At 47.2% G+C, this 15248-nt stretch overlaps 1 protein-coding gene across 1 annotated transcript in view; it reads left to right on the forward strand.

Moving 5' to 3' along the window:
• The first annotated feature begins 1937 nt into the window (after positions 1–1937).
• The window catches only part of LOC147105064 (EF-hand and coiled-coil domain-containing protein 1-like), a 28612-nt gene continuing 15301 nt past the window's right edge, over positions 1938–15248 (forward strand). The window contains exons 1-2 of the mRNA XM_086011128.1: positions 1938–3052; positions 13186–13379. Coding sequence (XP_085867254.1) covers positions 1953–3052; positions 13186–13379 — 1294 coding nt within the window. The 5' untranslated portion in view covers positions 1938–1952. The remainder of the gene's footprint in view (positions 3053–13185; positions 13380–15248) is intronic.

Here is a 15248-nt window from a genome sequence, read left to right on the forward strand (position 1 = left end):
CTCAGCTCATCTAAAGCTCCGCAGCCCATATCCTGACTCGCCCCAAGTCCCATTCACCCATCACCCCTGTGCTCATTGACTTGCATTGGCTCTTGGTCCAGCAACGGCACACATTTAAAATTTTCATCCTTGTATTAAGTCCCTCCATGGCCTCACCCCTCTCTATCTCTACAACATCCTCCAACCCTACAACACTCCGAGAACTCTACGTTCCTTCAAATTCTGGCCTCTTGTGCAACCCCAGTTTCCTTTGCCTCTCTATTGGTGGCCGTGCCTTCAGTTGTCTGGGCCCTAAGCTCTGGCTTTCCCTCCCTAAACCTCTCCGCCGCTCTCTCCTCCTTTAAGACACTCCTTAAAAACCTATTTGACCAAGCTTTTGGCCACTTGTCCTAATGCCTCCTTCTTTGGCTTTGGTGTCAATTTTTGTTTGATTACATTCCTGTGAAGCAACTTGGGAAGTTTTACTAAGATAAGGGCGCTGTATAGAGGAAACTTCTTTTTGTTGTGGTTATTGAACAGCATGTTTGCTGAAATGGCATTAGAAAGCCAAGATCAGTTAATCAATCAAGTGGAAGTGTCGGATCACAGAATCAACCCTATCATGGCAGGTGGCCTCAGGATCAAACAGGATACGTTGTGATTAAGCAAGGCTCCCTCCCGCATTCGCCATCCCATTGGGAGAGGAATGGCAGCCCACCCTTGGATATTCAAGACCTGAATAAGTCCTACCTGGGGTAAACATTTTGAAACCTTTCAATGTTGTGAACTGATTGCTTCAATCCATCTGTTTCTCTCTCCACAGACGCTGCCTGACCTGCTGAGTGTTCCCAGCATTTTCTGTTGTTATTTCAGATTTCCAGCACCCGCAGCATGTTGCTATTGTAAAGACACGCACAGTTGTGTGTGTAAGTATAATTTTATTGTGTGGGGTTAAAGGTCACAATTGTAGTATAATGTACCTCTGTAGGAATTGACGAATTCCTAACTAATAACTGAGGTCAACTCAGGAGATCAATCAAACAGGTCTTTAATGTAAACAGTTTGTTGAGATCGATACAGGAGAACCACGAAAACAGGTCTTAACAAGATGGAGATTCCACGAGGACTGCAGTCATGTGGTTTGCGACGTGACGTCATCGCGTTTACCCGCATTTTCCAGCGCTCTTAAAGGGGCCACGCCCCGTACATACAAAACACTATATACAAAACAAAGTAATGTCTAACATCATGGTACAGGCTTAGGCTGGTGTTAGAACATTGTTAAAGGGAATTATATACAGTTGCCCAGAGTCACTCAGTGGCTCCACCACACCTTATTTTTTGTGCACGCACCGATAAGCCTTCCAGGTTCATCCTAATTTATTTGTAGAGTAATTAAAGCAACTGGGGTAAGGTTGGAAACTGAGCATAACTGCAGACTGTAAAGATCTGTTGTGCCCTGCGCTTATTACAAGTCAACCTTACCGCAAATTTGGTTCTATGCCAGGAAGATATATATTTATTTATATATATATAGCACTAGGACCCCAGGGAAACCGCCTCGCTTCATCTCGTTCCACCCTTCAGCTCAGCATCGCACTGCTAGCAAGTCCTTTGAGGCCAGTTGTAGGGAAATGGCACTTTAATTAAACACTTCCAGCGAATATTTACAGTGACAGTAGAACCAGCAGCAGTAAAAAAAAATCAACGGGGGAGCAGCCTGCAGTCTCGGCAGTGTTGTTGCAAAGGTGGAAAAAAACCCTCGTGTCTTATCTTTTGCACTTCCTAACTTTAAAAAGAAAAAACTTGGCCCAGGAGTTGTATCAACTTTCCAATCGATTAGTTTGTGACAATCTTTTGGAAGATTCACATCTAAATTTATTGATCGCAGGCACAAAACTTTTGGATTTAAAAAAAAATTGAGAATTTTAGCAATGACATTTTAAGAAAATCTGGTTCCTACTTCTGTGACTATGCTGGGCTGCTCGGAGCTGGTGGCCCGTCCAGTGCGCAGGACGGCCTGGCTGGTCAGCACCTTGTCCCATCACTTCTGCCCAGAGAGTGGCCAAGTGGACAACGAGGTCGTGGTGCTGGCCACCGGCGTTGACCAGTACCTGCAGGAGATCTTCCACCATCTCAACTACGAAGGGGATGGGCTGATCTCGGGGGAGGACTTTCGGCTGCTCTGCTCGGTGTTGGGTCTGCTGGACGGCGAGCAGGCTCGGTCCCTGGTGGCCGAGCTGCCCGAGGTGGTGACTTTCAGGCAGTTCCACGCCCGGCTGTGCGAGCATTTCCACCAGCGCTCCGAGCGCAACCCCGGGCGGCTGCCGGTGGGGAAGGAGACGGAGCACATCGAGAGGCAGATCCGCCTGAGATGTCCCCGGAGGAGGAGGAGGAAGAAGTGCGTCTCCTTCGACCTCTCCAAGGGTTGGCTGGAGAGCCAGGGTCCCGGCCGGGGCGCCGAGCTGTGCCGGCGGTCTAACTCCATCCTCAAGCGGAGCCACAAGACCCCTTGTTGCGCCGAGGAGCAAGGGGAGAGGAGCCCCAGCTTGCTGGAGTTGGAGAATGCCAGCCTGCGGGAGCTGGTGGAGGATCTCCGGGGTGCTCTCCAGGGCAGCGACGCGCGGTGCCTGGCTCTGCAGGTGGGGCTGCAGAAGGTCTACAGCGGGGGTGGGCTCGACCCCCAGCGCTGGGCGAAGAAGAGGGAGAAGGAGGGAGCCAAGGCCGGGGAGGAGATCCGGTCGCTCAAGCAGAGCTGCAGAGGGTTCAAGAGCCTGCTGCGGGAGCTGGAGCTGATCAGGTCCTCCCGAGATGGGCAGATCGACGAGGCCATGCGCTTCAACCAGGAGCTGGAGGAGGAACTGAGGGAAGCCCACGGTCTGCTGGGGCAGTGGGAGCAGACCCTCTCGGCACTCAAAGCTGGCAACGCCGAGATCAGGCAGAAAGCAGAACGTGCGAGCACAGCTCTCCTGGGTGGGTTGGAGAAAGTGAAGGAGCTGGAAAGCAGAGCTAAGCAGGTCCCCGAGTTACAGAGCAGAGTCCAAGAGCTGGAAGAGGAGCTGGAGAGATACAGGTCAGTGGTGGCGGTGTGTGTGTGTGTGTTTGTGTGGGTGGAAACAGTTCAAACACATTGTTTAAATCATTTGTTATACATCAAAAATGACAAATGATGCAGGGAGGATGTTTCCCCTGGCTGGGGAGTCTAGAACCAGGGGTCACAGTCTCAGAATAAGGGGTTGACCATTTAGGCCTGAGATGAGAAATTTCTTCACTCAGAGGGTGGTGAATCTTTGGAATTCTCTACCCCAGAGGGCTGTGGATGCTCAAGTGGTTGAGTATATTCAAGGCTGAGATCAATAGATTTTTGATATTAAGGGAATCAAGGGATATGGAGATCGGGCAGGAAAGTGGAGTTGAGGTAGAAGATCAGCCATGAGCTTATTGAATGGCGGAGCAGGCTTAAAGGGCCGAATGGCCAACTCCTGCTCCTATTTATGTTCTTGTGATGAATTATGAGAATAATCATATCCATTAATAAACTTTTTTGTTTGGTCCGGATTCCAAATGACTTCAGGGCCTCATGCCTTTCTATAGCGCCTTTCATGACCATAGACGTCCCAAAGCACTTTCCAGCCAATGAAGTACTTTTTGAAGTGTAGTCACTGTTGTAATGTAGGAAACGTGGCAGCCAGTTTGCACACAGCAAGCTCCCACAAACAGCAATGTGATCATGACCAGATGATCTGTTTTAGTGATGTTGATTGAGGGATAAATATTGGCCAGGATATCGGGGAGAACCCCCCCCCCTGCTCTTCTTTGGAAAACTGCCGTGGGATCTTTTACATCCACCTGAGAGAGCAGATGGGGCCTGCAGCAAATAGCTGGTTATAAACATGAGCAGTACATTGACTTTAAACTGATGGGGTTTGGCTTGAAATCCAGCTCAGACTATTGGGATGAAAGTCACTATCTTTTGGCAGTAAAGATTCAAAACATATATTTTGCTTGAATCATCTCCATCCAGCCCCACCTGCTGCTACCTGTGATGACAGACAAGAGCCAGGGGCAGGCAAAGGGATCCCATCTGGCCGCTACGTCATTGCAGACACCAGAGGGAAGATTTCTTATTTTTTGCTATTTCTAGTGAAATTGTTCTAAGGTACAACATGTTTATGATTCACTAAAAGGAAGGACTAGGAGATAGTCCCTTCTTTTAAAATTCATTCTCGGGATGTGGTGTCGCTGGCAATGCCAACATTTATTGGCCATCTCAAGTTTCTCGAGAAAGTGGTGGTAGGCCTTCTTCTTGAACCGCTGTAGTCCGTGTGGTGAAGGTACTTCCCCCAGTGTAGTTAGGTAGGGAGTTCCAGGATTTTGACGCAGCTACAGCGAAGAAACGGCGATAGATGTCCAAGTCAGGGTGGTGTGTGACTTGGAGGGGAACGTGGTGGTGGTGGTGTTACCATGCACCTGCTGCCTTTGTCCTTCTTGGTGGTGGCCGGTTTAGGAGGTTGCTGCAGTGCATCCTGTTGATAGGACACACTGCTCCCACGGTGCGCTGGCGGTGGAGGGAGTGGCTGTTTAAATCTTTCTGCTCTATTTTGTGACTAGAGGAAATCTTCATCCATGTGGGAGATTGCAGGTACAATCCCATCATTCGATGGAATATGGCACAGTGCATTAAAACGCCAACTGTGCCATCTTTCTGAATACGAGTTGCCCTATAGACGGTAATGTTTAAAGTGGGTGTGTTGTTTTCAGTCAGTGTGCTGCAACCGCATTGCCTATTTAAATTAAAGAATCAATCATTTACTATGAACCTAATCTGCTTGTAAATGTAGATTCCGCCAGGATTGGTGGGCACTATTGTTCCCATCTGATGACTGCCAAGATTTTATGATCTTGTGGGAGCTTAGACCTGCAAGGCAGATACTCACCCTTATTAGCTAGATGAACCTTCATCAATTACTGATCCTTAAAGGGAAAAAAGATCATTTGACAGACTAACCTCTCTCAACCATTGATCCTTACACTGGTGACTTTTTTTACCCCTCCATCTACACAGTGAAACACAGAGGTTTCTGAGACGGGTGTGTCTATACAATGTGTCATGAATCTTACCATTCATGAAGAAATGACTCATGGAGTAACACTGGGCGGCCAGCTGGTGGCGCCGTCCAAGGAGTATAAATACTCGGGCGTGGGCCCAGCTTCTCCGAGGACTTTTCTGTAACCAGGAACTAGTGATGTAACTAGAATCTCATGGTTGTGAAACAGTTGATTAAATTGATGTAAAAAGACTGCTGAGCCTTGTTTTATACTCAAACCAGTAGTCTTTTTACATCACAGTGCATCTAGTATTCTTGTCAGGGCAAACACAGTTTGGAACCGCATGCTCCTGGATCGTACTGCTGGCAAGACCACACATTGACAAATATTGTACCTTAAAAAAAATGGACCAAGTCCTGAAATTACATTCCAGTGTTTGAACACCACAGCTCAGGTGTATTGAGCACTGGCTAGTGTTGCAACGTGTACCAACTGTACCAAGCAATCTTTGCTTGAATGCTTTTACAATGCGAAGATCCATACTATTGAGTTTGTGTCATGTTCAGGACTAAGGAGCATTTGATTCTTCCTGCCTGAAGGCTCGTTTTCTTATTATTAACTCAATAGTGCCGTCTACCATATACACTTCTTGTTTATTTAAAGGGCGGAAGGGAATACCAAAACACGTAAAAGTAATAAAATGTATTGCTTAACAAGAGCTGTCTCCTTCTGAAAATAACAGGAAAGGGAGATAACAGGAACAGTTACAGAATGTGATCTTGTGCTAAATGGGCTAACACTTAAAAGTAGCAAACAAAGGAATTGGACATGAATTTGTTTGCTAATATTTGCACAGAATAATTTCAAAGGCAGCAAGTCTCTGCTTACATCTGTGTTCCTACTCCATCCGACTCCCATTCAAATAATGCCTACCAAAGGAGCTAATTAATACCATTAGTTTCAGCAAAAAGATCACTTTTTCAGTTCGCCTTAAATTATAAAGAAACAAACAAAAGATCTCTCCCGAAAAGAAGGATGTTTGAGGAACATCACACCAACGTGCAGGCTCGGAAATCAATCTCTGAGCCCATGTGGCAACTGACAGGTGTGACTTGAGTCCTTTGAAGCAACATCATGAGCGCACCAATGGCGCAAGTGGGATCTTCAATGGAAGCTTCAGCAGGTTCCCAGTTTTTTTTTTTATTCGTTCACGGGATGTGGGCATGGCCGGCAAGTCCAGCATTTATTGCCTATCCCTAATTGCCCTTGAGAAGGCGGTGGTAAGCCGCCTTCTTGAACCGCTGCAGTCCATGTGGTGATACTTCTTTAAGCGGTATGGTACAACTGGCCTGAAGAGGGCAGTTAAGAGTTAACCACATTGCTGGGTCTGGAGTCACATAAAAGCCAGACTGAGTAAGGACAGCAGATTGCCTTCCCTAAAAGACAGTAGTGAATCAGATGGGTTTTTACAACAATCATGGTAGTTTCATGGTCAATATAAGTGATACTAGCTTTTTATTCCAGATTTGTTTAATTAACTGAATTTAAATTCCCCAGCTGCTGTGGTGGGATTTGAACTACACGTCTCCAGAATCATTAAGTCCAGGCCTCTGAATTACTAGTCCAGTAACATAACCACTGTGCTACCGTCCCCGGCTAATTAAGCAGCCAGGAACCAGCTGATCGATGCCTCTACCCCCATGAACGCAAAGACTATAGCGCCGGAGGCAATAGGGGACAGAGTGCAGCAGGCGGTTAAGAAGGCAAATGGTATGTTGGCCTTCATAGCGAGAGGATTCGAGTACAGGAGCAAGGATGTCTTGCTGCAGTTATACAGGGCTTTGGTGAGACCACACCTTGAGTATTGTGTGCAGTTTTGGTCACCTTACCTGAGGAAGGATGTTCTTGCCATGGAGGGAGTGCAGAGAAGATTCACCAGACTGATACCTGGGATGGCAGGAATGACGTATGAAGAGAGATTGGGTCGATTAGGCTTATATTTCGCTAGAGTTTAGAAGAATGAGAGGGGATCTCATTGAAACTTATAAAATTCTAACAGGACTAGACAGACTAGATGCAGGAAGGATGTTCCCGATGGCGGGGGAATCCAGAACCAGGGGTCACAGTCTAAGGATAAGGGGTAAGCCATTTAGGACTGAGATGAGGAGGAATTTCTTCACCCAGAGAGTGGTGAACCCGTGGAATTCTTTACCACAGAAGGCAGTTGAGGCCAATTCATTAAATATATTCAAGAAGGAGTTAGATATATTTCTTAAGGCTAAAGGGATCAAGGGATATGGGGAGAAAGCAGGGACAGGGTACTGAATTTGGATGATCAGCCATGATCTCAAGTGGTGGAACAGGCTTGAGGGGCCGAATGGCCTACTCCTGCTCCTATCTTCTATGTTTCTATGTTTCCAGAGTGTCTCGGGGTTTCCAGGATCTGCTAGCTGCCATTTAACCAGTTATGCTGCTGTTCATTGGGGCCACAGATCCAGAGGTTTGTGGAATGTCTAAACTCCTTTATCCGGGCTCTTCTGAAGTTATGGCGGACGAGCTGGAGAAATTCACTCCTACGGCCTAGAATGAAGTGGAGGGGAGTTTAGTGCAGTGGGGTAAATGAGGTTAAAGGGATAAAAAGAAAAAAAACTTGCATTTATATAGCGCCTTTTACACCATCTCAAAGCACTTTACAGCCAATTAAATGCTTTTGAAGTGTAGTCGCTGTTGTAATGTAGGAAACGCAGCAGCCAAATTGCGCACAGCAAGGTCCCACAAACAGCAATGTGATAATGGCCAGATAATCTGTTTTAGTGATGTTCAGTTGAGGGATAAAGTGTAATGGAGAGGAGCCTATCAGAATGGAATTAATTGAGTGGACTAGAGTGAAGTGGGGTGTGGAAAGTCTGCGCCATACAGAAAGGGGCTAATTTGCAATCAATCTACATTGTGATCCATCTTTGGACAAGACAGCTGATAAAATAGTCACGGTTCCTTCATAACCCCATGAACAATCACTGTGCCCACAGTGAGCTCATATTTTTTTTTCTTTTTAAGATGAGTGAAGTGGTCTGGACTTGCCTGGTGTTTTGCAACAGGTTTTGCTGTCATCAGCTGTCTCTAAACTGCTGTTTATTAGAGTGAAACCACAGCAACTTGTAACACTTCATTAAGGGGGCATAGATCATCTGCTAAAGTCAGCACAACCAGACAGCCGAGATACACGATAGAGAACAGAGTAAATATACTGCTCACTTCACAAGGCTATAGCGATCGAGTCAAAATGAAATATTCTTCTCCTGTCTCCATGAGGGAGTGACGAGAGAAAATAGCAACGAGATTGTGAAATTCAGAGCCATTTTTGCGAGAACCACACAATTATTGTTTATTGACGTCTCTGTCCATGTGTGTGACATTCTGTCAGCGAAAGAATTCCTACATAGACAAAGGAATATTGTTGTTCTGAGGATATCTCATTGAAACGTATAAAATTCTGACAGGGCTAGACAGACTGGATGCAGGGAGGATGTTTCCCCTGACTGGGGGGTCTAGAACGAGGGGTCACAGTCTCAGGATAAGGGGTAGGACAATTAGGACTGAGATGAGGAGAAATTTCTTCACTCAGAGGGTGGTGAACCTGTGGAATTCTCTACCACAGAAGGCTGTGAAGGCCAAGTCACTGAATATATTTAAGAAGGAGCTAGATAGATTTCTAGACACAAAAGGCATCAAGGGGTATGGCGAGAGAGCGGGAATATGGTATTGAGATAGAGGATCAGCAATGATCATATTGAATGGCAGAGCAGGCTTGAAGGGCCGAATGGCCGACTCCTGCTCCTATTTTTCTATGTTTCTATATCTGGGCTGTACACATAAATGCAAGTACTTTTCTGAAGCATCCAGTTTCTTTACACAGAAGGTGGTCAATAGTTGGAACAGGTTGCAGGAAGAGTGGTTAAGATCAGGACACTGGACTCATTTAAGAGCTATAATAGGAAGACAGTAGGCTTGGGTGAGTTCAGTGGGGTGAAGAGCCCTCATCATCATCCTAACCTATCTTCAGATCTTGCAAACTAAACAGAAATGACATAAAGTGTATGTGTACTGGTGCAATGCAGTTCAGAGCTAGTATAATGGTAATGTGCAAACTATTTGCAACTTTCCTGGGCCAGCTCATTTGTATAATTCTTCACGGCTCCAGGCGCAGATTTGGGCTGGTGCAGGGAAGCAGAAAATTGTGGTGTTTGCGAAAATTAAAAAGGGTGCGGATAATTAAAGGGAAGTTGCAAAGTAGGAGGGCTTAAAAGGCATCTCAATCCATTGGTAGCCTTTCCTGAGGCTGAAGGAGGAGAGAGCTGGAAAAGGGACGAGCAAAAATGAAGAGGAAAAGAAAAACAATATGCAGGTACGAGTCTGAAAAGCAAGTGATGGGTCAGCTCAGCAGCTGATCCCCGCTTGGGGGCTTCCGAAACATAGAAGATAGGAGCAGGAGTAGGCCATTCGGCCCCTCGAGCCTGCTCCGCCATTCAATGAGATCATGGCTGATCATCCAAATTCAGTACCCTGTCCCTGCCTTCTCCCCATAGCCCTTGATCCCTTTAGCCTTAAGAAATATATCTAACTTCTTCTTGAATATATTTAATGAATTGGCCTCAACTGCCTTCTGTGGTAGAGAATTCCACAGGTTCACCACTCTCTGGGTGAAGAAATTCCTTCTCATCTCTGCCCTAAATGGCTTACCCCTTATCTTTAGACTGTGACCCCTGGTTCTGGACTCCCCCACCATCGGGAACATCCTTCCTGCATCCAGTCTGTCTAGTCCTGTTAGAATTTTATAAGTTTCAATGAGATCCCCTCTCATTCTTCTAAACTCCAGCGAGTATAAGCCCAATCGACCCAATCTCTCCTCATACGTCATTCCTGCCATCCCAGGTAACAGTCTGGTGAATCTTCACTGCACTCCCTCCATGGCAAGAATATCCTTCCTCAGTTAAGGCGACCAAAACTGCACACAATACTCAAGGTGTGGTCTCACCAAGGCCCTGTACAACTGCAGCAAGACATCCTTGTTCCTGTACTCGAATCCTCTCGCTACGAAGGCCAACATGCCATTTGCCTTCTTAACCGCCTGCTGCACCTGCATGCTTACCTTCAGCGACTGGTGCCCAAGGACACCCAGGTCTCGTTGCACTTCCCCTTCTCCCAATCTATTGCCGTTCAGATAATAATCTGCCTTCCTGTTTTTGCCACCGAAGTGGATAACCTCGCATTTATCCACATTATACTGCATCTGCCCAATCACCCAACCTGTCCAAATCATACTGAAGTGGAAGTGGTACTGCATGAGGTGGCTGCGAGGAGGGTGGGCCCCCATCCCCAAAGCTCAGCATTACAGCATGCCTGGAAAAAAGAGGTGGAGGCAGGTTCAAGGATACAGCTGACCGTCACAGTCACTGGCTATCCCAGACTTTGCTGCAGGTTTTCTTACAGTAGATGGAACGAGCTCTGCATGTGCCTCTCTGCTGACCCAGATTCTGTGAAGACCATTCCCCCCCACACCCCCCACCATCCCCTGGTTGTTGCTAGCTAGGTGAAGCAATGTCTGCTGATATGGTTGGTGGATGTGGCCAATTAAGCCAAGCTGGCAATTGGATCATCCTGGCACGTGTTCAGTGAAGTAGTACCATTGAAAACATGGCATACGAGTACGGTAGCATAGTGGTTATGTTAGTAGACTAGTAATCTAGTAGGTCTGGACCAATGATCCAGAGACATGAATTCAAATCCCACCACAGGCAGCTGGTGAATTTAAATTCAATTAAATAAATTTGGTTTTAAAAACTAGTGTCAGTAATGGTGACCATGAACATTACCAGATTGTTGTAAAAACCCATCTGATTCACTAATGTCCTTTAGGGAAGGAAATCTGCTGTCCTTACCTGGCTTGGGCCCATATGTGACTCCAGACCCACAGCAATGTGGTTGACTCTTAACTGCCCTCCGTGGTTCAAAAAGGCAGCTCATCACCACCTTCTCAAGGGCAATTAGGAATGGGCAATAAATGCTGACCTTGCCAGCAACGCCCACAAAAAAAATACCATGATTGGCATGCTTCCAAAGAACTGTCTAGCATTACAGCTTGACACTTCGGCCTAGAAATTCGGTGGGGTTAGCGCCCAATTAGAGGCGTTAGAGGGCCTTGCGCCGGAATTATAGCCGCGATCGAAATTGCGTTGGGCCCTACCATCGGCGTTAGCCGGTAGCGCTGCGCCGGCACCGATGACGTCATTGGTGTGCGCAGCGTCCCGGTTGCCGTGGTAACGCGGCCGGACGCCCAAATTCAGTTGCGGCCGCCTCGCCCGTGGCAGCCGCAACCAACGATTGTTCAACGGGTTGTTGCAGCACGTAGCACCGGCGCATTAAGGTGGAGCGGCGGCCGGCCGCTTTCCCGGCGGCCGGCCGCTTTCCCGGCGGCCGCCTGCCCGCACCTCCCTCCCCGGACTCCTCCACCACCCCCCCGCGGCACTGATGTGTGTGGCCCGCGAGCCCGGCACTTCTCCGAGGTGCCAGGCTCATTTGTCGGGCGAATCGACCGGTCAGCGGTCGGCTGCAGGCAGCTCCTCCTTAACAGAAGGAGGAGGCCTGCAGTACTCCAGCCTGCCGCACCGCATCAGGTGCCGCAGTGGGGGATTAGCGCCGCAAACCTGCATTCAGCGCCCATAGCGAGGCGCTGAAACCCTCCATTAGCGCCCGCAGCCGTCTGGGCGCGGGGCAGCTGAATTTTTGGCGGGCGCAGCGGCAATTATCGCGGGCGCAAAACTTCGGGCGGAAAAGCCCTGGCGGAGGCAAACCTAATTTCTAGGCCCTCATATCTACGCCATTGGGTGTGAAGCCACAAACTATGGGTTGGAGCCTCTGCACGCATTCACCTTCTGTGGCATGTGCACCACTGTTCATAGATGCAGATGTGAGGGTACTGGCAGATGGGCACAGAATATCTCTGATCTAGCCGGTCATTCTTTTTTCTGGTTCCCTCTTCCTCTCCAAAAAGCTCACATAGATGGGGATTTATTGGGAAATCCATTGGTGCTACAAACGGGAGCTGTAGTGAAAGAAAATAAAAACAAAGCAATTATCATAATAGTTCATGGAATCTAAATGGGAGCAGAAAAAAAAAAGAATGGTCCAGAAATGATCTTTAAAAACAGTTAACTGATTCTTTTCACTGTGAGGAGTTCAAAGCTAACCAGAGCAAGCTATGGAATTGAATTCAATCATTTTTGATCATTCGTGAACTGGCACCAGTGGGGGAAATAAACAAGATTGGTTGAAAAAAAAAACCCAACTGGTTCACCCATGTTCTTCGGGGAGGGGAACCTGCCTGGTCTGAGCCTACACTCGCTGGAGTTTAGAAGAATGAGAGGGGATCTCATTGAAACTTATAAAATTCTAACAGGACTGGACAGACTAGATGCAGGAAGGATGTTCCCGATGGTGGGGGAGTCCAGAACCAGGGGTCACAGTCTAAGGATAAGGGGTAAGCCATTTAGGACAGAGATGAGGAGGAATTTCTTCACCCAGAGAGTGGTGAACCTGTGGAATTCTCTACCACAGAAGGCAGTTGAAGCCAAGTCATTAAATATATTCAAGAAGGAGTTGGATATATTTCTTGAGGCTAAAGGGATATGGGGAGAAAGCAGGGACAGGGTACTGAATTTGGATGATCAGCCAGGATCTCATTGAATGGCGGAGCAGGCTCGAGGGGCCGAATGGCCTACTCCTGCTCCTATCTTCTATGTTTCTATGTTTCCACACGGCAACAGTCTCATACCATGTGGATAACGTTAAAATTTCCTCTGTACTGACCATTCAGTTGTAAAAAAAAAAAATTGTTAAGAACTTCAAGAGCCTACCACCACCTTCTCAGGGCAACTAGGGATGGGCAATAAATGCCACATCCCAAGAACATGTAAATAAAATTACCACAACAGGTTTTGGCAAATGTTGCCAGAATAGGTTCTAGGTTATCAGAGGTAATGTGATAGAAAGGATTTAATGTTAAACACCTTCTCCCCGCTCCCCGACCCCCCACCCCCACCGCCCCCCCATCCTGGCACCGGCCAATACTGACACACACGTCGATTTGTTTCCATTAAGATCACAAGGTGGTCAAGGCAAAAAGGCTTCGCTCAACCACCCACAGCTCTGTCAGAAGTATTGTGGCTCCAGCCAGAGTAACTGGAGTCCCTCCCACCAACAAGCACGGAGATCGCCGACTGGGAAAGCAGATTCCGCCTCGGAAAGCAGGGAATATTGCAGCCGGCCGGATGGACATCCTTCCTGTAATCAAGGTAATTTCAATTTTGAAAAGAAAACCCTGCGTCAGATAAAATGATTGAACAGGTATTCATCAAATTTGAGAGTGCACAATACAACCCCCGATTCGTGGAGGAGATCGCGATCATTCAGTTGGAATAGGTTGTAACAGGAGCCACAAGGTCACATCAGGACTATTGCCTAGTATTTACAGCACATGAACAGGCCATTCGGCCCAACTGGTCTGTGCCAGTGTTTCTGCTCCACACGAGCCTCCTCCCACCCATCTTCATCAAACCCTATTAGCATATCCTGCTATTCCTTTTTTCCTCACGTACTTATCTGACTTCCCTTTAAATGCACCTATACTCAACTACTCCCCGTGGTAGTGAGTTCCACATTCTCACCACTCTCTGGGTAAAGAAGTTTCTCCTGAATTCCCTGTTGGATTTATTAGTGACTATCTTATATTTAAGACCCCTAGTTTTGGATCTCCCCCCACCGCCCCCAACAAGGACTAGTGGCCCAATCCATCTGGTTGATACCATAACAGGCCCACAGGGCATTATTTGTACAAGTCACGTTTAATGGTGTTTATAAACATATTCTGTCCAACTTAATTATTTCGGTTCATTTTGCTGTAGGTGTCGTTGTCAATGGTTCTTAAGTAGATGTGCCCAAGAGTTCTCTGGAGGATTCCCTTTAACTTTGTACTATTCATTACTGGGTTAATCCTGGACAAGGTCTCTTCCTAAATTGACGATTATACTAGGATGAAAAATATGTACTGGACTCGGCGGGGGGGTGGGGGGGATTCAATTAATGGGCAGAGAATCATGCATTGTAGACCTGCAATTTCCACAGCTATGCTCCATGCAAGTGCCACTCCTCACTGGGAATGCTGGACTGCGGAATCACCCAGTTGCATCAACTGCATTCTCACACCAGGAGAGTGACGTCCAGTGTCAAAGCTCTGAAGGCTGGCAACAAATTAGGTCTTCTGGGAGATTCCCTATAAAATATAATCCAAATTGCCTTGATTTTTTTGCCGCTCACTAAATTTTCTCCCCCCCACCCCCAGTCTTCACCCCTGAAGGTGTTGTCTCTCTGAGGTACGATTCCACAGTTGCCCATTGCCCTCTAGCACAATAGTCAAGTAACCGTTATTTATACAGAAGCCTGAAGAGAGAGTGTCTTGGTCGGCTATTCATCATGAGGGGCATCACAGCCAACCTCAATTACGGCCTCACCTGACAACCAGGTGTGCACACCTCCTGCAGGGATTATTAAATTAATAATTAGATGATTAATTCAGCACAAACCAGGGATTGAACCTAGGACCTTCCGTGTCCAAAGAGCTCAGCTACTCACTGAACACTTTTGAGGGATTACAAAGCTCGGGGTGAACCAGTTTTGTTGGCAGTCAGCCAGTCTGCTGGTTAGTTCTTCTTTGAGGGAGCGAGGGGGAAGGTGGGAGGGCTAGTGGAGAGTTCCATCTCATGGGAACAAATAAAAATCAAGTCGCAGGCCACTTGAATAATGCCTCTTTATTGACTCACCACAGAATGCCAGTAACACCAGTTGTGGAACAGTCTGTGTCCCTGACAATATAGAATCATAGAAATCATTGAAATTTACAGCACAGAAACTGCATTGTGTCCATGCCGGCTGAAAAAGAGCTATCCAGTCTAATCCCACTTTCCAGCTCTTGGTCCGTAGCCCTGTAGGTTACGGCACTTCAAGTGCATTACTGAGTACTTTTTAAATGTGATGAGGGTTTCTGCCTCTACCACCCTTTCAGGCAGTGAGTTCCAGACCCCCACCACCCTCTGGGTGAAAAAAAGTTCTCCTCAACTCCCCTCTAATCCTTCCACCAATTACTTTCAATCTATGCCCCCTGGTTA

Source organism: Somniosus microcephalus, chromosome 18 (assembly GCF_052327205.1).
Source record: "Somniosus microcephalus isolate GS21.2 chromosome 18, FLI_Smic_1.0, whole genome shotgun sequence".
NCBI classification, from domain to species: Eukaryota; Metazoa; Chordata; class Chondrichthyes; order Squaliformes; family Somniosidae; genus Somniosus; species Somniosus microcephalus.